The sequence below is a fragment of the Pongo pygmaeus genome, chromosome 12 (genome assembly GCF_028885625.2).
Source record: "Pongo pygmaeus isolate AG05252 chromosome 12, NHGRI_mPonPyg2-v2.0_pri, whole genome shotgun sequence".
Lineage (NCBI taxonomy): Eukaryota > Metazoa > Chordata > Mammalia > Primates > Hominidae > Pongo > Pongo pygmaeus.
The window spans coordinates 29281961-29305955 of NC_072385.2; the positions used below are offsets into that span (position 1 = coordinate 29281961).

The following is a 23995-nucleotide window of genomic DNA, read 5'->3' on the forward strand; positions in this document are numbered from 1 at the left end:
ATATTTTTATATATATAATGTCTTGAAGTATTTAAATATTGTATGTTAAATATGTAGTCTGGGATGTTCATTTTTTTGAATTGATGTTGGTTTAAGAAAAGATAGCTTAATGAGAAAATGTTCTACTTGTCTCTACTTTTTCAATAATAATACATAAAAATATTTCACTACTTAATTATGCCTTATATGTACTTATGTCTCAAACCTAAAGTTTGCATTTTAAGGAAAACCTCTTTAACTAGTGAAGATAGGATTTGCTAAAGCTAAATTTAAAGATTTACCCCGAGATTCAGCTGGCTGAAATAACATCAGAGAAGCACACAATCCACGAGCACCTGAAAACCTCTGCGGAACAGCACCAGCGTACGCTAAGTGCGTACCAGCAGAGAGTGACAGCACTACAGGAAGAGAGCCGTGCTGCCAAGGTGCGTTCTTCAGCCACAGCAAGCCACTGGGATTTTATTATCAGCTAGTCATTGGTTTACTCCAGGGCTGTGCTCTCCCTTTTTACTATTTTGCTGTTAAGAGCACTTATTAGATTAAGACCTGTTCAGTTAATCTGGGTCTAACCGCAATCCCATGCCAACCCTAATCGTAACTTGGATCACTTTTTTTGCCAAAAGGAAAAACATGATGTTTTTTCCATTTCAACCTTGTTTTGCAATTTATGTGTCACTTATTTATAAAGCTTTTTTTATTAGAAAAGTGTTACAGTTCTTAGGGCTAAATGATTATAAATAACATTTTAATAGCATGGCTGTGGGGGGCCTACTTTCTTGTCATCATCCAAAACAGACACAGTGCAGTGGTTGTGTTAGATGCAGCTCTTATTTAAGCAATCATGGCAACGCTGTTGTGGGAGTTTACAGATCACTTCAAGAAAGTGGATGACCTAGAACTTAACACTTAACCACCCTGTTTTGAAAACTGAAGTTCAAATAACTTAATTTCTTTGAGTTAATTTTTCTCAAATTTATAAAAAGAGGAGATATCATAAGAGAAAATGTTTATAAAGTTCCAAAAGTACATAGTGTCACTATAAAATGTATGGTTAGTAAATTAATCTACCAGGGTAGAAGACATGGTAGAAATGGATCTCTTATCAGAAAATATATATTATTGAGAGGCCTTTAAAAAGTGTAAGACCTCCCAACATGAAGACCTGATAAATGTTGGAGGCAATGGATATCCTAATTACCCTGATTTGCTTATTACACATTGTATGCATCCATCAAAATATCACATGCACCCCATAAATATGTACAATTATGTATCAGTTAAAATTTTTTAAGTGTAAAGCCAACAGAAGTATGCTTTTTAGCAAGGTTAATCAAGAAACCAAAAAGAATGTCAGCTATCTTTCTCATTTTCAAAAACAGGTTTTTATCTCAATTTGTTAATCTCTGAAAGAAAATAGAAGGACCCTGTTACAATAGAAAACGTTTCTCTCTTTTAAATGTTACAGGCAGAACAAGCTACTATAACCTCTGAATTCGAGAGCTACAAAGTCCAAGTTCATAATGTTCTAAAACAACAGAAAAATAAATCTGTGTCTCAGGCTGAAACTGAGGGCGCTAAACAAGAAAGGTAAAGTCTAAATTAAATATGCAGAGTTTTCCTCCCACAATGCAGGTTCTTCACCAAGTAGATTGAAAATCCTATTATGATTTTTTTTTTTTTTTTTTTTTGAGACAGAGTTTCGCTCTCGTTGCCCAAGCGGGAGTGCAGTGGTGCAATCTCAGCTCACTGCCACCTCCGCTTCCTGGGTTCAAGTGATTCTCCTGCTTCAGCCTCCTGAGTAGCTAGGATTACAGGCGTACACCATCATGCCCAGCTAATTTTTGTATTTTTATTAGAGACGGGGTTTCACCATGTTGGCCAGGCTGGTCTCAAACTCCTGACCTCAGATGATCCACCCGCCTCAGCCTCTCAGAGTGCTGGGATTACAGACGTGAGCCACAGCACCCAGCCTAAAATCCTATTATGATTTTTAACTGTGAAATTATGTATATTGTTACCAAAGAGAACAGAATTTCTTGGCTTCACTGTGTCTGCAAACAGTAACAGGGAAACTTCATTACAAAGGACACTGTTGCAAACTCTAAAATTAGATGTTAAAGTGCACAGTGAAGCCAGGATATGAGATAATAGGCTCACAGTTCAATCTTGTCTTAATAAGATCTTGTCATGGTAGAAAATACAAGCATTAAAATTACATTATGATTTGTTTTTCCAGTTTTGAAAATTTAGAAGTAAAAATTAAAATGCTAAGTGTACTTATTTGCCATTAATTTAGGTTAAACAGAAGTTGCTTTAAAATATTTCACTTATTTCAAAAATTTTAAATTTATTACTGAATTTTGGTCTAGAATTAAACTTTTCTTATTTATGACCATTTCAGTTCTATTTGAATGGTATATTGTTTATGCTGCTTTAAAACTAGCATACAGATCCTGTTTGTACTGGGAGTGAGAGAGAGATAGGGCATTCTATGGCATCTGTGTTGAGCGGTTCAGTATTCAAAGCAGTTTTACATCTGGCTCTTACTGTTCTAAACAAGACTAATTATTCTGAAATTTTTGTATGTTTATGTTTCTATTACTTTCATTTAGGAATCTATTAAATATAGAGACTGTAGATTGAGACATGGTATTTTCTTTCCAGTAGCTCATTAAATAAAGGGGAAATTAGATACTGATACATTTCATAAATATAAATGTCACCATTTTCAAGAGCCATTTTTGACCATGCCTAAATTTTGAGTTCACATTATATGAATGTAAATGTTTTGTGTTCCTTCTACTTTCTTATAATATACATTTTTAAAAAAGAGAAACTAGTAGTGTATTGTACTCATTGTGGCAGAATCAGGATTTTAACTATTTCCACCTAGTGTTTTTTCCAAGTCTAAAAAGACCTGCTTTTCTTCAGGGATTATCTTTCACTGTAACTTGGTCTGACATACCATTCTTATAACAACAATTTAAGAACTGTGTGAGTGCGCCAGGCATGGCAGTTCACACCTGTAATCCCAGCACTTTGGGAATCCAAGGCTGGCGGATCACCTGAGGTCAGGAGTTCAAGACCAACCTGACCAACATGGTGAAATGCTGTCTCTACTAAAAATAAAAAATTAGCTGAGTGTGGTGGTGGGCGACTGTAGTCCTAGCTACTCAGGAGGATGAGGCAGGAGGATCACTTGAACCTGGGAGGCGGAAGTTGCAGTGAGCCGAGATTGCGCCACTGCACTCCAGCCTGGGCAACAGAGCCAGACTCCGTCTCAAAAAAAAAAGTAGTGTGAGGTTTTTTCTTTAACTGACATAGTCCTGTAACATAAAATAGGCTATTTTGATGCCCCTTTTTCAATATGAAATTCTAAATTTTGGAGAAATTTTTTGTAAATCTGTAGTGCCTAAGATTTTAAATCTGGCTATAGTATCTTTTGTATTATATTTAATCCTAGTCTTGAATTCTTCAGACTATTATATTTCCTTTAGAATCATCCAAGTGTATGGCATTGAAAGGTTAAACGGTTAAACTATATTTAAAACCATAAAATCAAATTCACCTTTTTCAAAAAATTTTAAAACTGTATTTCTGTTTTAGGGAACATCTGGAAATGCTGATTGACCAGCTAAAAATGAAATTACAAAATAGCCAAAATAACTTACAGGTTAATGTATCTGAACTTCAAACATTGCAATCTGAACATGATACACTTCTAGAAAGGCACAACAAGATGCTGCAGGAAACTGTCCAAAGAGGCGGAACTCTGGGAAAAGTGAGGCTGTTAGCAGCGCTAACGCTGTACCAGACAGCAATGTATTTCTTTGTTGAAACTTCTAATATGTTGATCCTTGAGATAAATGCAGATTAGAAAATAAAAAATAGACATTTCTAAAGGCTTGGTAACTTTGCTTTATGTACCTTAGAGCTTCGCCTTTTATGTTGCTTTTATATTTTGCATTTTTAAGAACAATTAATGTCTATCTGCTCATCCAGTGTTCTGTGTCTCCTATGGCCTTCTTGGCTAGGATGTTTCTCTAAGAAAACAAACAAAAACACAACTTTCCAACCCAGGTATCCAATCATAAGCATTTTTTTTTCTAGAAGAAAACACCCAAATAGTTGCTAACTGAAAAAGAATATGCAACTTATCTTTGCAATTCTGTCTTCAATTTGTCATATTTTGTTCATCACTATAATACTTTAAATAGACATTAGAAGTATTGGCAAAATAAATAGATTATTGTGAACAAGAAGTTTTCAACTCCTGTGATAAAGAAATTGGGTAGTAGGAGTATTAGGCTGAGGAAAAGAATTCTTCATTGAGCATCTTTTATCAAGGGTGTTAAGATAATTTTATCACAGATTTGCTTATATAATATATACCTAATCTTATGCTAATCTGAAAAATGAAAGCAGGTTTAGCTTTTTGTGGCTTCTGTCTGTTAACAGTGGAATTTGCATGTTAATCATGTAAACCAAAGTTTCAGGGAAGATGTACCAGTTTTCTAACTGCCTATTATCAGGGTTTACCATGAGATTATCTTATATATAGTGATGTTTGCTTGATATTCTCCAACACTTATTCTTTAGGAAAGTTATTGCAAATTACATTGCTAACACAAATAAAGTACTGTTGATTCCTCTAAAGCAATTCAGTCTTTCAGTAAGTGTTTTTCGAGCACCTACTATGTGCCAGTCAGTTTTCATAGCATTTTGAGGTATCTTTAGGAGTCTTTCCTCTTCTTCCGAAATATTAAAAACTAATGGTATTGTTACTGTCTGTGCCCAAGTATGAAGAAATAGCCTTCTCTTTATATAGTCTCCACTTTTAAAAAATGTTTTAATATTCATACTTTCTCTATAGCAGATTGTGAAAATGGTTCCAGAGGAATGTGATAATTAGGCTAACTAATGAATATCTGTATTACCCAGAGACTACAGTTAATATAAACACCTCTGTAACAACTGAGACAGAACAGTGAACTTCTGTCAGCACAATCATTCTGATTCCAGATGGGGGGTTTAAGCATTTAGCTTTCAAATTGGTAAATTCATAAATGTCAGTGATACTGCCTGAGAATAGACACTTTATCCTACCTCTAATTTTTATCCTGCTTAGACTATTTTTGTAACCTCCGATGGTTCTTCCTTCGCTTTCTTGGTGGTTATGGAATTATTCTGCCTTCACTATCCAGTTTGGTAACAACTACCCACATGTGGCTATTAAACACCGAAAATATGGCTAGCATAACAGAGGAACTGAATGTTTTATTTTAATTTAACTACACCAATTAGTTAATTAAATTATTTTGAGATGGAGTCTTGCTCTATCACCCAGGCTGGAGTGCAGTGGCAAGATCATGGCTCATTGCAGCCTCGACCTTCCAGGCTCAAACAATGCTCCCACTTCAGCCTCCTGAGTAGCCGGGACCACAGGTACACACCACCACACCCTATTATTTTTTTTATTTGTGGAGACTCGGTCTCACTGTGTTGTCCAGGCTGGTCTCAAATTCCTGGGCTTAAGCAATCCTCCCACCTCGGCCTTCCAAAGTGCTGGGATTACGGGTGTGAGCCATTATGGCTGGTTTAAGTTTAATTATAAATAGTTGCATGTGACTGGTGGTGAATGTATTGGACTGCGCAGGTTTTAGCCTTTATCGGTCTCAGCTTGAAAGCCTGGTAATAGATACATCAGAGTGCAGGCCAGGATTACTAGGACTGGAACCAGGAGAGTCTGCAAAGGGAGTGTAGTATTTTCCTAGTGATGCTGGAACAAATTACTACAAATTTCGTGGCTTAAAACAACACAAATTTCTTGTCTTACAGTTCTGGACGTCAGACATATCAGTTAGTCTTATGAGTCAGGCTAAAGTTAGGTGTTGGCAGGGCTGGCTCCTTTGGAGGGCGGGGGAGAATCCATTTCTTGCAGTTTCCAGAGGCTGCCTGCATTCTTCTGCTTATAGCCCCCTCCTCCATCTTCAAAGCCAGCCCTTAGCATCTTCAAAATCTCCCTTTCTCTCTGACCTCTGCTTCTGTCCTCACATCGCCTTCTCTGAGTCTGACCCTCCTGCCTCGCTCTGATAAGGACCCTTATGTTCACGTTGGGTCTACTGGGCTAATCCAGTATCATCTCCCCATCTCAAGATCCTTAACTTAATCACAAAGTCTCTTTTGCCATGTAATGTAACAAATTCACAGGTTCTGGGTATTAGGCTGTAGACATTGTAGGGTAAGGGGACATTATTATTGTGCTTACCACCAAGGATAGCCAACTGTTCCCATCACATAAAATCTGGGCTAATGACCTCCCCCCTGGAAACAGACCTGGAGGTGGGCTCGAGCAAGAAGCCTCTCTGTGGGCACAGTTCCCATCTTCATGCTGAATCATCTTGGATTCGGCTCAAGATAGACGGAGCAGGGCCCAGACTCCTTAAGGAGAAGGCTGTTAGGGCCCAGCAGAGAGAGGATCTGGTCCCAGCCAAAGCACTGAGGTTGGGCACAGAGCTCCAGTTCTTGGGATGATAGCCTGGCTGCAGCCCTGGGGTGTGGGGGACTCACACTGAGGGAGTTGGGTGATGAGGTTGGGGTGTCTGTGAGCAGAAGCCTGCACATTATCTTCTGGACATCAGAGAGGTATTGACTGTTTTTTGAGCTGGGAAGTTATATAAACAGTGCAATGTTTAAAGAAGATTAAGCTGGCAGTTGTGTGCAAGTGGGGCCAGGTGGAGGGGAGTGGGAAACTGGTGAATAAATACAGGCAGGGAATGATTAGTTTCAGAGGAACAGTGGGAATACGGAGAGAAGAAAGTATGTGCAAGAAACATCCTGTCAAACAGAAAACACACCAAAAATACCACTGCTGAGCTAAATAAAAAAATGGCAGCAACATCTTAAATCATTTTGGAAAAAAATATTTTCAGTTTTTATTGGTTTATATACTCAAAGAATTTGTGTAATTGTAGAGTCTGTTAAATGGTGTTATTAATGCCTGCAGCTGTCACTGTACAAAATATATTTAACAGGTATATGCTGAAACCTTACAATACTCACCAAGTGTTAATCACTTATACTCACCATACTTAATCACTCAGTTATTTGAAAGAGCATAATGTTGCAGGTATTTGAATTAGCAAAGATATGAGGCTGAGGATTGCTCCTCCAGGAGAGCAACAGCTAGATATATTTTCAGCATAGAAAGTTTTGGCATTTACGGTCGAGCGTGGTGGCTCACGCCTGTAATCCCAGCACTTTGAAAGGCCAAGGTGGGTGGATCACCTGAGGTCAGGAGTTCAAGACCAGCCTGGCCAACATGGTGAAACCCCATCTCTACTAAAAATACAAAAATTAGTCAGGTGTGCTGACAGGTGCCTATAATCCCAGCTACTCAGGAGGCTGAGGCAGGAAAATCACTTGAACTCAGGAGGCAGAGGTCGCAGTGAGCCAAGATCATGCCACTGCACTCCAGCCTGGGTGACAGAGCAAGACTCCACCTCAAAAAAAAAAGAAAGTGTTGACATTTACTACCTTTCACCTTTATAAAAAATGAGCCGTGCTTTTTCTTACCAGATGGCCCCTCTCTCTGGGGCTTGTGTGCCATCTGGAATTTGTTTTGATAAATCCAAATACTAGGGCTATGTTATCTTCCCAGTTAAATATAACATTTAGTTAATTAGCCTGGCAACCTATGCATTTCTTTCACATGCTAAAAAAGATAGCACTGCATCTATACTGTGTTCTGGCTACTGGGGATAAACCACCAAAGAGAAATCAGTCTTTCTGGTTAATGACTCTACAACAACTTGGAAGGAGGAACCAGACGCAGACTGGAGTCCTTGAGGAGGCTTAGACTACTCTGGGGACTTGTGGGTGGCTGCATCCAGCAGGACAGGGGTTTGGATATGCTTAAGATCCCACATTATTCAATGTGCTCATGTCTCCAGACACCAAAAGATGTCCACAAGCCACTGGGCATGGCAGCTCACGCCTATAATCCCAGCGCTTTGGGAGGCTGAGGCAGGCAGATCGCTTGAGGCCAGGAGTTCGAGACCAGCCTGGCCAACATCTTGAAACTATGTCTCTACCAAAAATACAAAAATTAGCTGGGCCTGGTGGTGTGCATCTATAGTCCCAGCTACTCAGGAGGCTGAGGCACATGAATCACTTGAACCCAGGAGGTAGAGCTGCAGTGAGCTGTTGCTCTCACGCCATTGCACTCCAGCCTAGGCGACAGAGCAAGGCTCTGTCTCAAAAAAAAAAAAAAAAAAAATACTCTCAAGCCTATTTTTTTCTTTTCTTTAGAAAATCCTAATTCTTAGAGTGACAGATACATTAATAAGTGAAATTATTTTACAAGCTTGTAACAAGAGCAGCAGCTCCTGTGCCAGTTTTCTACTCCCCATTCCCACTACAGGCAACACCAATTTCAATTAGTTCAGCTGTTTATTTTGATTTTTGCCTTCCTATTTTTAAATAACTTGCTTATGCTGCTATTTCTTTATTTTTCTACTTTAATACTACCCTTTGTCTTCCTTCTGCAGAAGAGAATAATTGGCTCTCATACACTACAATTTCCCTCCCAATATAAATAAAATAAAAAATACTTTGGTCGATTGTTACCAGTATTTATATTACTATGACTGTGGAAATACTATTCAAAGCTTAGCCATGTGGTATACTATATAATTAACTACATTTTCTTTCTCATACCACACTTTTTTTCTTTTTTGCTTTCCTAAGATAATTTTTCTTTTTAGATTTTTATGTGCCAATTGCTAATTTATTTTCATTCTTATAACTCTCCTAAAATGTAAATTGCTTCTCCATACATTCAAACATAGGAGGTAATTTATCAATTTTTTTTTCTCCCTTGGGGCCACCCCTCCTGTAACCCTCTGTCCTCTTGTTTCAGACTGATTCTGCTATGGAAATACCAGGGGTTCCATCTAGGTCCTGCTGCTCACCGAACAGAACACCAATCACTGAGTGATTATTTCCAAGGAAGAAGGCTTTAACTGGGTGCTGCAGCCTAGGAGATGGGAGATCAGTCTCAAATCCACCTCCCTGATGGACTAAAATTAGGGGTTTACATAGCAGGGAAGAAAAGTAACAATGTGTAGGAAAACAGGAACTAGGGAAGGGTAAGGAAACAATTGTGATGAATGAGGGGTCTGGCATCTCATTGGCTGATGCAATGATCTGGTGAGTTGCAGTTCTTTGATACTGTTTTTTGAGAGGTCTGAGGGTCTTTTCCCAGGGAAGGAACTTAGATAAAACAAATACAAATTTCAAGCTTTAGCATCAGAAGGGTCAATTCCTATGTTTATCCGAAACAAAACAAACAAACAAAAAATCTGTCTATGGGACTATTGGGTCGGTTTCAATTCAATAGCACTCCAGGCCTGCAGGTCACTGTCACTGCAGGACAGCCCTAGCCTCCAGCATGGGCAATGCCTTCCCATGCCTGGACCCTGGGCCTGCCTCTGCTTCAAGCATTCCCTCATGTAGTGGAGTATATCTGTCCTTAAAAGAAAAATGGGGACAGGAAGGTAAAGTTTTTTGAGATTTTATTCTACCCTCACCCTAGACTGATGGTGGTTGCTTAGATGTAGAATTTTAGTTTGAAGCCATTTCCCCTAGAATTTGAAGATGTATAATCCTTGTCTTCTGGTGGTCACTGACAAGGAGTCTGACCCACTCTGATTCCCAGTCTTTCCCCAAGGCTTTGACTGTGTCTTTTTTTTTTTTTTTCTTTCTTTAACTTATTGGAAGCTGTTGAGATTTTCTGTGTCCTTGGTGTTCTGAGATTTCCTGTGACCCCTGAATTGTCATTCCTCCCTAGCTCTGGGTGCTTGGTGAACCCTCTCCATCTACAAACTCACATCCTTCCATTCCAGAAGTTGTCTCTTATGATGGTTTGCTTCATTTCTTTTCCCCACTTTTCTCCGTTTATTCATTCTTGAAGTCCCTTCCAGATATTGGACTATCTGAACTTATTGGCTGTTTGTTTATTATTTTTTTATTTTTTTGAGACAGGGTCACTCTGTCACCAGGCTGGAGTGCAGTGATGCAATCTCGTCTCACTGCAACTTCTGCCTCCTGAGCTTAAGTGATCCTCTGGCCTCAGCCTCCTGAGTAGCTGGGAAGATGGGCATGCGCCACCACAGCAGGCTAATTTTTGTATTTTTAGTAGAGATGGGGTTTTGCCATGTTGCCCAGGCTGGTCTTGAACACCTGAGCTCAAGCAATCTGCCCACCTTGGCCTCCCAAAGTGCTGGAATTATGGGCATTAGCGACCACACCTGGTCATTTGCTAATATTTTAAAAATCTTGTTTCATCCTTTTTTCTCGGTTATTGTTCTATGTTTGTGATATTTCCTGATGTTATTTTCTAATCCTTTTATTGACTTCTACATATCTGCTCTCACATTTTTAATTCCTAAGAGCCCTCTTGTCAAAAATTTTGTCTATAACCTCTTGTTCTTGTCTCATGGGTGCAATATCTATCCTTAGCTCTTTAAGGATGTTAATTCTATTGGTTTTTTTGTTTGTTTGTTTTTGCTCTTTGCCTATTTCTCTCCCCCTCACCAGCTTCCTTTTACTTTAATCTTTGTGGTTCATGTTAGAAGCATTTCTCAAATGTCTGGTGATCCTTGGCTATCCATTTGTCATTAAGAGTGGAAATTCTGTGAGGGTAGGTGAGGCTTATTGGTTGGTGCACTTCACTTACAGTTCTCTGGCTGGGCTGTTTCACTGGGAAATCCCCAAATGTAAATGGTAGGTGTTTTCTCTCAGGCAGGTTATTTCTCTTTTTTTTTTTTTTTTTTTTTTTTTTTGAGACAGAATCTGGCTGTGTCACCCAGGCTGGAGTGCAGTGGTGCGATCTAGGCTCACTGCAACCTCTGCCTCCCGCGTTCAAGCGATTCTACTGCCTCAGCCTCTCAAGTAGCTGGATGACAATTATACACCACCACGCTCAGATAATTTTTTTGTATTTTTAGTGGAGACAGGGTTTCACCTTGTTGGCCAGGCCAGTCTCCAACTCCTGACCTCAAGTGATCTTCTCGCCTTGGTCTTCCAAAGTGCTGGGATTACAGGCATGAGCCACCAGGTCCAGACCTATTCCTGTTCTTTTTTCTTTTTCTTTTCTTTTCTTTTTTTTTTTTTTGAGACAGTGTCTCACTCTGTCACCCAGGCTGGAGTGCAGTGGCGTGATCTCGGCTCACTGCAAGCTCTGCCTCCCGGGTTCATGCCATTCTCCTGCCTCAGCCTCCCAAGTAGCTGGGACTACAAGCGCCTGCCACCACGCCCGACTAATTTTTTATATTTTCAGTAGAGACGAGGCTTCACCATGTTAGCCAGGATGGTCTCGATCTCCTGACCTCGTGATCCGCCCACCTCAGCCCCCCAAAGTGCTGAGATTACAGGCATGAGCCACCGCACCTGGCCTCCTGTTCTTCTTAAGGAAGATGGTTTTGTCAGTCTTTCACGGCTGCTATATAACAAGGTACCACGACTCGGGGGGGCTTAAGCAACAGTAGTCCACTTTCTCAAAGCTCTGCAGGCTGAAAGTCAGGTTATTTCTACAAGGGAGGAAGTTCCCTGTCTCCTCTTGGGAGATATTAGCCTGGCTGCCTGTGTTCTTGGAGTCAGATTGAAGAAGGGATGAGAGCTGTCACTCTCTCAAGTGTCACACTTAATCCCCTGTTTTCAGTATGGGAACACCCATTTCCCACTGTTCCTGCGGGGCTGGAATCCCTCTGGCCCTGCCTCTCCAGAGAGTGAACCTGGGGTCTTCTTCCCAGTGTGGCCTGGGGCAGTTGCCTGGTTGCTTAACCACAGAGGGGAAATTCAGGTGTAATGGATTCTGAGAGTGACTTTTAACCAATATACTTATTTTTAGTCTCACTTGGACCCCTACTTTTAAAGTCACCTAGTACCTCTAGTTCTTGAGTCTTTCTGACTTTCTGCTGTACAAACCAGCCTACTTCTGAATTTCTTCCTCTGCCAGTTTAGATTTTGGCTTTCTCAAGGGTGCTAAATCCATTAGCACAAACTCATGATTTCTAGGCTCCCAAATGTCATTGCTGTCATTTTCTATCTTGCTCTGTGTCCTTTCTTTCTTTCTTTTAAGTCTCATATCTGTTATTTGAGTGAAGCTTTTGGAGGGAATGGCGGTAAATACATAATTCCATCTACCATATTTAACTATATATCCCTCTAGAGGCCTTCCTAAGTGGATCAGAAGTCCTGGTAATGAGGAAAGGTCTTTAAACATGGATGTTGGATGACAAGAAAAGTCACCTTGGATGTGAGTGACTGAAGGATGGATGGCGGCCACATCACAGAGGCGGTCAGTCTTCAGAACTTATGGAGCATTCGCAATCCGTAGAGCACCGACTGGGCTGGAGCTGGGGGGATGGAGAGGAAGACTGAAATGGCATATGGAATGAGGACTGATTCCGGGCCAAATTTCTCCTTGTTACTAGTTTCTTAATGTCTTTGACTCCTAGTTTGTTGCAAATGGAGGAAGAAGAAAGAAATGTAACTTTCATCTTTTACCCCTTTTATTTTTTATATTTATTTATTTTTTTTTTTTGTGAGACAGAGTCTCACTCTGTTGCCCAGGCTGGAGTGCAATGGCATGATTTCGTCTCACTACAACCTCCACCTCCTGGGTTCAAGCGATTCTCCCTGCCTCAGCCTCCTAAGTAGCTGGGATTACAGGTGCGCACCATCACACTCAGCTAATTTTTGTATTTTTAGTAGTGATGGGGTTTCGCCATGTTTGGTCAGGCTGGTCTCGAACTCCTGACCTCAAGTGATCTGCTCACCTTGGCCTCCAAAAGTGCTGGGGTTACAGGCATGAGCCACCACGCCCGGCTCACCTCTTTTATTTATAACACCATGGGTTCATAAATGGGTGAGTGAGACATCTGTGTGTGTGTATAGGGGAAATTGTTTCTGTAACATTGCTTAGAAAGAATGTTGTGGTAGTTACTACCAAGGTACTGCCTTCACATTTTAACTACCAAGTTCATCACAACTCTTGATAAATACAACAAGGTCATATCAATTATTGATGTTTTCTTGGTTTGTGTGGTAGGTTTGAACACAGAGGCTCTCATCTGTATGATTATTCTACCAGGGAATGGGCCTCAGCTCCAGGTCACTTGGTGTCTATGGTAGAGTCATCAGGATTTTAAGAAAATAAACAAGGGGGCTGGGCATGGTGGCTCATGCCTGTAATCCCAGCACTTTGGGAGGCCGAGGTGGGCGGATCACAAGGGCAGGAGATCGAGACCATCCTGGCTAACATGGTGAAACCCCATCTCTACTAAAAATACAAAAAATTAGCCGGGCGTGGTGGCGGGGCGCCTGTAGTCCCAGCTACTTGGGAGGCTGAGGCAGGGGAATGGCATGAACCCGGGAGTTGGAGCTTGCAGTGAGCTGAGATTGTGCCACTGCACTCCAGCCTGGGTGACAGAGCAAGACTCTGTCTCAAAAAAAAAAGAAAAAAGAAAAAGAAAGAATGAAAATAAACAAGGGAGAAAAAAGCAAGAGAATAGAAAATGGATTTTTAAAACAGTATCAGGGGAAAACAGCAATGTTCATAGATAGCAGCTTCATTCATAATAGCTCAAAACTGGACACAACCCAAATGACCATCAACAGAAGACTAATGAATAACAAATTATGGTATATCTATACAATGGAATGCTATCTTGGATAAATGTCTATTCAAGTCCTTTGCCCATTTTTAAACTGGGCGGTTTGGTTTTTGTTGTTGTTAAGTCGGCAAATGTGTTTTTGATCTAGATTGAGAAATCCTTACCCGGAGACTCTGAAGCAGTTAGCAGCCACAGTAACGGCTGCATGACTGAACTCTGACTATGCCACAGCCTTCCAAGTAAATGTCGCTTAATACTCACAACAACCACACAGTTCCCCACAAAGGAAATGAATTTGGAGATGGCCAGCAGCTCCATGTCACACAGCAATGACACTGACATAAATGGCTCTTGAGGGCAAGGACTGGCAGGGCCTGGCTACAGATATGGGGACTCACGTTGAGGTGGCACTGCTCACCTGGAGCAGCACACTGGAGTCACCTGGGACCAGCCTCCTAGAAGTCCAGATGCGCCTGCCTGCCAGAAATTCTGAGCTCCGAGATTTTTCAAAACTCCTAAGTCCAGCGGTTTTCAGCAACGGCGGGCACATTAGCATGACCCCAGGGCCCTGAAAAAGCCGGTTGGCCCAGGCTGCCCTCGCCCAGACCAATTCATCAGAACCTCTTGGGGCGGGGCGGGGCTGGGAGGGGGAGCGGCAGCCGTGGTATCAATATTTTTGAAAACTGCCTGAATAACTCCAACGCCCAAGCAAGTCAAGGACCCCCACGGATTCAACACCGCGACCAGATTGGAAAAGGTGTAAGTTGGTGCTGCTTGTTCGCGTCCCTGTTTGATTGGTAAGCAGGTGGGAAGGGCGCTGGGTGCCAGCGGGAGGCGGCTCCAGCCTACACCGCAGGATGCAGGGCGGGGTCCGCACATCCTCGGCGGGGCGCGGGGGTTGGGGAGCTGTGGCCTCCCGTACTCGCCGCGCGCCTTCCGCGCCCCCGGGCTCGGGTCTGGAGGAGTGGGCTCCGGCCCCGCGCCCCCCGCCCCTTTCTAAAGTAAACACCGAGGAGCGGCGGTGGCAGGACCGGTGCAACCCAGCACCGCCCACGGCCGCCGCTCGCTGCCTGCCTCGGTGCTGCAGGTCCGGGGCCGAGCCATGGCGGAGGGGGTGCCTGCCTCGCCGTCCAGCGGCGGGGGTAGCCGGGGCCCACAGAGCGGCGTCATCCAGTGGTGAGCTGCCAGGCGCCTGGGACGCTCGGATGGAGGAGGTGGGGCCGGGGAGGGGAAGCGTGGTTCCCGCTACGGCTGCCCTCCGGACGCCGGGTCAAAGCCGGGTGTGAGGAGCGGCCCCAGGCCCAGCGCTTTCTGATGCTCGCCCGCCGCAGGCGGAGGGGCCTCCCATGCACGCACACGCGTAAAAGCCCCGGGCCCGAATCGGCGATGGGGCCGGGCTTTCCATCTGTGGGTTCCCCGTTGTCACCCTTCCCGCGGAAAGCCATCGGGTCTGCCCCGCGGGGGCCCGTTGGTTGGACCCTGCTTCCATGTACATCCAAAAGCACCTGAGCACTGGCCAGGGGAGGAAAAGCTTTCTCTCCCTAGATCCAGGATGGGATGTTTCCTAATTTAAAGCTAAGGAGTTTTTAGCTTTAGCAATGCATTCCACATTGTGAAATTCACTTCTAGCTATTTAAGTCGAAGCAGGAAAAAAGGGAAAGAAAAATATCCTCAGCCCCTGGGACCGAGAAACTCATGGGGTTGCAGATCTTCTTAAATAGGAAAATAATTGAAACCAGTTCTAGGACCTTTAGTTTTACAAGGTGAATAACTGTTATATAACAGAGTACATTTTTCTCTTTTTAAGTTTCAAAGAATATTTCTCAGGGAAGACTTTTGAAAAAGTCATGTGAGTGACACAAAAATGAAGGGCGTGTTTTGTGATTATAACCCTGGCAGGCCTAAACAGTTACCACTTTCCTCCAAAAGAACATTTTTGATATGTCTTATCTTCAATGAGAGAAAAAAAAATCAAATGAATAAATATTGAAGCACACAGCGTTTTTCAGTGTTACACAGCCGGGCTAGGTTTCTGCTACACCCACTGACCCAGGCCCCTCATGCATCCTTCTTAGAAAAAAGGACTCAGGATGCCTTTCAATGACTTCAGTTCGCCATTTAGTGAATTAGAGTTTCCAGGGTTTAAATTATGCTCCAGAGACTTGAAAGAATGATGAGACTGATTAAAAAATACCTGAACATCCTCCTAAGGCCGTTTGTGAACTCACTTCAAATGGTAACCAGGGGGCCTATGATGGTCTAGACCAAGCTTGTCCAACCCTTGGTCTAAGGGCTGCATGAGGCCCAGGACAGCTTTGCATGAGTCCCAACACAGATTTGTAAACTTTCTTTTCCTTTTTTTTTTTTTTTTGTGACAGAGTCTTGCTCTGTTGTCCAGTCTGGAGTGCAGTGGCATGATCTGGTTCACTGTGACCTCCGCCTCCTAAGTTCAAGTGATTCTCCTGCCTTATCCTTCCGTAGTAGCTGGGATTACAGGTCTGCGCCACCATGCCCTGCTAATTTTTGTATTTTTCTTAGAGACAAGGTTTCACCATGTTAGCCAGGCTGGTCTGGAAGTCCTGACCTGAAGTGATCCACCTGCCTCGGCCTCCCAAAGTGCTGGGATTACAGGTGTGAGCCACCACGCTGGGCCTTCATAAACTTTGTTAAAATATTATGAGCTTTTTTTTTTTTTTGGCTCATCAGCTATCATTAGTGTTAGTGTATTTTATATGTGACCCAAGACAATTTTTCTTACAGTGTAGCCCAGGAAAAGAGATTGGATGCCCCTGGTGTAGGCCATTTTAGCAGAGAGTCTGACTTATTCAAGTCCCATATTACAAGTTCCTATCCCTATAGGCCTCTCTTCAAGGTTGGGGGGTGGAGGCAATGGAAATAAGGGAGGGTTCACTGTTTCATTGGGGAAGGCTGTTCTTTAGACATCCAGTTGATGAGGTGGTATGTTTAACAGATCGTTGAGGCCGGGTGTGGTGGCTCGGGCCTGTAATCCCAGCACTTTGGGAGGCTGAGCCAGGTGGATCACTTGAGCTCAGGAGTTCGAGACCAGCCTGGCTAACACAGTGAAACCCTGGCTCTACTAAAAATACAAAAATTAGCTGGGTGTGGTGGCGGGCGCCTGTAAATCCCAGCTACTCTGAATGCTGAGGCAGGAGAATCGCTTGAACCTGGGAGGTGGAGGTTGTAGTGAACCAAGATTGTGCCACTCTGCTCCAGCGTGGGCAACAAGAGTGAAACTCCATCTCAAAACAAAATAAAAAACCCAAAACAGACGATTGGTACTAGTGGTTTTAACATCAACATCAAGAACAGCCTCTGGTATTGCAAAGTATCTCCAATGCTGGAGGAGCAGTGGTGGGTAGTGCAGAGCAAGGGGTCTGAACGCCCGGAGACATCTCCGTTAGCCAGTGTCTGAGTGAAAGACCAGGGAGGGGCCCAACTGTTGTCCTGTGGAGGAAACCTGCCATTTTCCACATTACTTCATTGTTTTGTCTTCTAATCAGTCACTTGTTAGGACCCCAACATGTGTTAGAGACATCAGTGCCATTGTCATCCACATTGGATAAATTCTCCCAGGAGAAAGGCCCCAGGAGAGCTTGGCCAAGTCTCAGGGGCCAGAGGTAATAGAAGCTTTCTGTTTCATGGACAGGAAAGACTGCAGAAATGGGGAGAGGTGGGGTTAAAGCTCTGGGGAGCACAAAGGAATGAAGAACAGTGATCTGACTTCCTTGCTGGAGTGCAGACCTAGCAGGTCTAACCCCTGGCTTCAGACCAGGCAAAACCTAAGCATTACCTAATCCCAATGCATGCTGAGCCCTGGCTGTAGACTACACAACTATCTCCCACATAGACTTTTACAAATTTCTGCAGACTCTGTTGAAATTTTAAAAATACAAATTTGTTTGGAAAGGTGTAGAATTTATGGTAGCTTTTGATCAGCCGGATCGAAAAGGTACTCTAGTTCCTAGTGTGGGGGGCTCATGACATTTTTCTTTGTTTTTTTTTTGTTTGTTTGTTTTGAGATGGAGTCTCACTTTGTCTCCCAGGCTGGAGTGCAGTGGCACGATCTTGGCTCATTGCAACCTCTGCCTCCCGGGTTCAAGTGATTCTCCTACCTCAGCCTCCTGAGAAGCTGGGATTACAGGCACACACCACTGCGCCCAGCTAATTTTTGTATTTTTAGTAGAGATGGGGTTTTGCCATGTTAGCCAGGCTGGCCTTGAACTCCTGACCTCAGGTGATCTGCCCATCTCAGCCTCCCAAGGTGCTGGGATTACAGGCATGAGCCACTGTGCCCAGTTGCTCATGACATTTTTCTTTAAAGAGTACTCAGAGGCTGGGCGCGGTGGCTCACGCCTGTAATCCCAGCACTTTGGGAGTCTGAGGCAGGTGGATCACAAGATCAGGAGATCGAGACCATCCTGGCTAACATGGTGAAACCCCGTCTCTACTAAATATACAAAAAATTAGCCGGGCGAGGTGGCAGGCACCTGTAGTCCCAGCTACTCGGGAGGCTAAGGCAGGATAATGGCGTGAACTTGGGAGGCGGAGCTTGCATTAAGCCGTGATTGCGCCACTGCACTCCAGCCTGGGTGACAGAGTGAGACTCCATCTCAAAAAAAAAAAAAAAAAAACGAGTACTCAAAATGTGTGAACCACTGGCTAAGTATTTGTGCTCTGAAGTCAGTAATCATCAGATTGTTCATCACTCAAAGTGAGGAGAACATCATGAATGGTCTCAAAATCTTAATAATCCACCTTGTCTGATGGCAAGACCAGGAAAATAGTGTTATTATGAAGCTAAGCAAGGAATCTAGTGATCTGATTCACTCCAAATGTAGACAGGCTTTATTCCCAGGTGTATCACCAAAGGACATTTTGATGGCAGAGTATAAAACCCTTAACCAATGTCACCTGCCAGCAGTTCTGCCAGTCCCCATTCAGTCTCTCCTTGGAGCCCCAGGCAGTTGGAAGTCAGGCTCACCTACAGCAGGTGCTCTGTGCAGCCACTCTGCCAACATCAGCATCTTTCTTGCTTCCATTCCGGATTTTGATGGTAGACATAAAAATGATAATAATAAGAGCTTCTGTGTGCAAGCCAGGGTAGTGGGCACGTCATGTGCTTGTTTTCTGATCACAAATCTCTCAGGTATCTCAGAGTCAGCATGGAAACCTGGGTCTTTGATGTTCAAAGTGCAGGGTAATAGTCACGATCATAATTTCCCATGTGTGTGGACACTGAAGGCTGAGGCAACTACTGGGTGACAAAGTCCACTTTCAAACCTTCTGCTTGTCCGGTTACTGTATGCTGACTGGCTGCCATTGGTCAGCCTCTGCGATTTGGCTTAGAATGTTGGGCAAATGACCACAGACACATGGTCAGAAACAGGATGAATCTCTTGGAACTGACAGGATCAAGGCAGCCACACAGGGCTCACATCCGAAGGCAGCCCTTTCTTTACATGTGTGGCATAGAAAGGACTCTTGGCCACAGACCTTTACTATTATTCTTATTAAGAGTATTATTTGGCCTTCCTCTTCCACTTAGGTAACAGGCAGGCTTGGTAGTATCATTTTGAAATTGGAGGACAGCAATTCATAGAGACTTAGAACAAATGAGCATCTGTCACAGGAAAGAACAATCAGCAAATGTGGAAAACTACAGTTCATTTTAAGGAGTTTGTATTTTTTACACTTCTTTTTTAAGGAGATAATTCCCTAACTAAATCTGGAGTGACTATGAATAAACAGAAGTGAGTTTGAATTCAATGCACATCACATTTTGCCTCAGTTTCCCGGATTTAGCCAACGTCTTTCTGTGATACTTCCAATATTGAGTTTTTCATATATCAACAAGTAGTGTCTTAACAAAAGAAATAGAAGGCAGGTGCAGTGGTTTGTGCCTGTAATCCCAGCACTTTGGAAGGCCAAGTGGGAGGATTGCTCGACGATGGGAGGTCAACACTAGCTTGGGCAACATAGTGAGACCCTGCCTCTACAAAATTTTTTTTAAGTATCTGGACATGGTCACACGCCTGTAGTCCCAGCTATTCAGGAGGCTAAGGCAGAAGGATCCCTTGAGCCCAGGAGTTTAAGGATGCAGTGAGCTATGATTGCACCACTGCATTCCAGAGGGAGTCTCTCTCTCTCTCTCTCTCTCTCTCTCTCTGTCTACATACATACATACATACATACATATATATATACACACACACATATATATATACTGACTATATATATGAATCTGCCACTCCCCCATCCCACCATCCCATCAATAGATATCACCCTGTACTCAACCTCGAGCCAAATAATTGATGCAGTAGCAGCTGCATTTAAGCCATTGTGAAGTATCTGAAGTGTCAGGCTCCCACAATGATTTAGGGAAGCATCCCAGAAAAATCTACTTCCTTGATGCCTGTGCTGGGTTGAATAGCATCCTCCCAAAAAAAACTCATGTCCACCCGGAACCTCAGAATGTAACCTTATTTGGAAATAGGATCTTTGTAGATGTAATTGGTTAAGTTGAAGTCATCCTGAATTAGGATGGGCTCTAAATCCAGTCACTGGTATCTTGATAAGAAAATTCACAGTGCTACTAGCCACACACGGTGACTCACGCCTGTAATCCCAGCACTTTGGGAGGCTGAGGTGAGTGGATCGCTTGAGCCCAGGAGTTCAAGACCAGCCTGGCCAACATGGCAAAATCCGGTCTGTACTAAAAAAATACGAAAAAGAAAAACAATAAAATTCACAGAGATATGGACACACAGGGAGAAGGCTGTGTAAGACACAGGCAGGGACTGGAGTGAAGCCAAGGAACACTGAGGATTTCCAGAAATCAACAGAAACAAGGAGAAAAATATCAAGCAGGGTGTCCCTCAGAGCCTCTGGTTGGAACCGACCTTGCTGGCACTTGGATTTTTAAGCTTCCAGCTTCCAGAACTGTGAGAATACATTTCTGTTGTTTGAGGCCACTGGGCCTGTGGTAATTTGTTACCCCAAGGAAGCATTGCAGGGCCAGAGATTCCCCCATTCCTTATGTCCATGTGTCTTTTTTTCTGGGAAGCCAGTGGGGTTAACAATTGTGACTATGTCCTTTAGTGCCCAAGGAAAGTAAATTTGGGCCTAGTGTGCCTCATTCCGGAAGATCAGCTGTATACTGCCTATATACCCAACTAGAGCAAAATACTCATATTATGCTCTAAAAAAACAAATGCCAGGGAGATGTATTGTCTGTAAAGTCTCTGCTAAATAAATATTCCTCTTTGTTTAAGAGTTATACTGGCTTGCTTTGTGTATTTTTTTTAAAGAACGACAGTCTATCCCACTGGGAAAGGAAGGTCGTGGCTGGATGTCACTACGGACGCTCTCTGACCCAGGCCACCTTCACCACTCACCCCCACACTCACATACTGCTGCTGGAACAGGCACCTGGCTGTCCCCAGGGGCCGGGGGTGGTCTGTGAACCTCAGCCAGAGCCCTTCATTGGTAAGGAATACACTCTGCCCCCAGACCAGGAGCATTTGGGTAGTTGAAGGTCCCACTTTGAGCAGAGGTCACAGGCACCGCGGGTGCGTTCACAGGCACTGCTGCATTCTCTCTGTGCTGCTCTGGCTCTGTACCAATAGGGAAGAAAGCAGAGCCAAAGCACTCTGCCTCTCTTGGTGTGTCTTTGTGTCTTGCGTTTTACACCTCATTGCAATTCAAAGACTCCAAACATAATGGCCTGCCCTAACCACAGGGGTTTAAGAACCATGCAAGCAACTGCTTCAGAGGAACAGGGATCACAGAGGGAAGGATGTGAAAATGGGGCCTGGGAAGCCAGGTTGGCCTGCAGGGGTGATAGGATTTACCTGGGTATTGTTTTGTGTCTTATTCATAAAGTGGAATAAATAATTCTCCACTTTGTAGTTATGTAGCTCTTGGCTGTAACCTTTGTAAAGGTCTATGAAACAGCGTCTGCTGAAGTCCTAATTTGAACTTCTTTTTAGCATGCCAACCTGCCAGGAAACAAACAAAAACAGAAACACGTTATGCGCTTCTGATCTTCTAAAAGCCGCAGTCAATATACTTAACACTGGCCTAAGGACAAATGGGTACATAGTGATGCCAGTTGTGAGCCTTCGCAGGGATTCATCCAATAAATTATACATGTTTCATAAGTATGGAATCTCATACACATCTTGACCATTGATTTTGTCAAAATATTTTGCTCTAGAAAAACAAATGCCAATTTCCTCTTCTTTGTCCTCCTCTCCTCCAGGTTGGTCGACAACTTCTGCATTTGCAAAGGGTGCAGCCTCCCTCGCTGTCTCATGTATGAGATTTACGTGGAGACCTGTGGGCAAAACACTGAGAACCAAGTCAACCCAGCCACCTTTGGGAAGGTAAGTTGTTGAAGATTAAGAACGCTCTATTCACTGAGTGCAAAAAAGGGAAGCAAGTTATTGGAGGAAATGTTGCAATGTATTTGAGTCTAATGGATTTTCAGTGGGTATCTTTGGCTTCCTTCCCACCAGCTGGTCAACATCCTTCAGCTAATTGAAGAGCCGTCCTGTTAGCCACTTCCCTTTGTCCACACTTCATAGTGAGGGGCCGCGAAGGATGAGGAATGGGTAGCACCTAAGGGAATGTAATTATGGCAGCTCCAAGCACTCCTCAGGGAGCCAGATTTGCTGGGATGGTATTCCCTGCATAGAAGCACCAAGCTCTGAGAGCTGCTTTGGCACCACACAAGCTGAGAGCCACTTTGTGATATCGGACAACTGATGTTTCTCATAATTTGGTTGTGCTGAGAGAACTTATTGGCTCTTAAAAGATCTCCTCTGGAGATTAAGATCTTCTTTTTTTTTTCCAAGACAGAATTTCCCTCTTGTTGCCCAGGCTGCAACAATGGTGCAATCTTGGCTCACTGCAACCTCCACCTCCCAGGTTCAAATGAGCCTCCTGCCTCTTGCATCTGTATGTCCAGGAGTGACCTTGCAGTGTCAGGGAGTGCATGGCTGAGTGACATCAAGGGATGTGGCCAAACCATTATCCTCCCCACAGCAATCCTGTGGATTTCAATTGTACCTGCAAAACATCGAAATGATTAGATCCATTCTTCCAAACACAGTCTTCATCTTTGAAACTTCTGGTCATTTGTGGAAACTCTACGTTTCTGATAGTCACAGAATCTTCTAATATGGAGGCTGCTCACATATTTGAAACAACTGTTCACCTCTCCCTGTCTTCCCTTCACCTCCCTGCCCACCTGTTTTGTTATGACTTCAATTATTGATGTTTCTCTTAAAGGTGGCCCCAAGGGTGCAACCCACTGCCTCAGATGTGCTCAAAGGACAAGAGCACTTACCTTTTTTTGGCTACTATTGGCTTTTATTTTTCTGTATCTGTTCACTTTAAGCTTGTAGTCAACAGAAACAACCCTTAAGTATTTTTTTCTAAAGAGTTGAAACTAAGGTAAGCCTCCCAAAACAGTCTTGTAAACTGTAAAATATTAATACTCTATATAAATACAAAATGTTGTTCTTGTTATCAGACTGTTATCATCATGTAATTAACTATTTGGACCCAAGAGTAGTTATACTCTTATTCCTATTGTATTTTACCTCTTCAGTTTTTTGTGTTTTTTGTTTGTTTGTTTTTGTTTTTTGTTTTTTTGAGACAAAGTCTTGCTCTGTTGCCAGGCTGAAGTGCAGTGGCACAATCTTGGCTCACTTCAACCTCCGCCTCCTGAGTTCAAGCGATTCCCATGCCTCAGTCTCCCAAGTATCTGGGACTACAGGTGTGCACCACCACGCCCAGCTAATTTTTTGTATTTTTTTTAGTAGAGAGTGGGTTTCACTATGTTGGCCAGGATGGTCTCGATCCCCCGACCTCATGATCTGCCCGCCTTCCTATGTGCTGGGATTATAGGGGTGAGCCAGTGTGCCTGGCCACCTATTCAGTTTTGACCTGCAGTTCTATTTCTCACTATATTCTTGAATCATAGAATTCCCAACCTGCTTCATCTAGTCTTCCCTACCTGCTGAAGTGGCTATGTTTGAAAAGTGTGTCTTATCAAGTCATCCTGCTAGGTGACTCTAAGGCTTTCCCACTAGCTGGGAATTCCCCCAGCTGCTCTCATCCAGGTCATATTTTGCCATTTCATCACTCCAAATATTGGGAAACATCATCCAAGGCTGAGCTGAGTGCTGGGTATCCTGGCCCTGCAGCCTTTTCCCATCCAGCCATCTACTACCCTTATCAGAGGGAAGTGGGTGACTTTGGCTTGATGTGTTTTAGCTCCACGGGATTCC

The 23995-nt window shown here is 43.3% G+C and overlaps 1 protein-coding gene across 26 annotated transcripts in view; it reads left to right on the forward strand.

Moving 5' to 3' along the window:
* LOC129030870 (DNA-binding protein RFX8-like) overlaps positions 1 to 23995 on the forward strand; it is a 103065-nt gene that overhangs the window by 12256 nt on the left and 66814 nt on the right. For 15 of the 26 annotated variants that reach the window (XM_063649174.1, XM_063649163.1, XM_054476679.2 and 12 more), the window contains exons 8-10: positions 288 to 425; positions 1466 to 1587; positions 21961 to 22084. In XM_063649174.1, the coding sequence (XP_063505244.1) occupies positions 288 to 425; positions 1466 to 1587; positions 21961 to 22084 (384 nt within the window). Of the gene's footprint in view, positions 1 to 287; positions 426 to 1465; positions 1588 to 9022; positions 11516 to 12232; positions 12362 to 13883; positions 14856 to 21007; positions 21860 to 21960; positions 22085 to 23995 lie in introns of those variants that run through there. The other 11 variants (XM_063649182.1, XM_063649183.1, XM_063649180.1 and 8 more) reach the window with 11 other exon arrangements.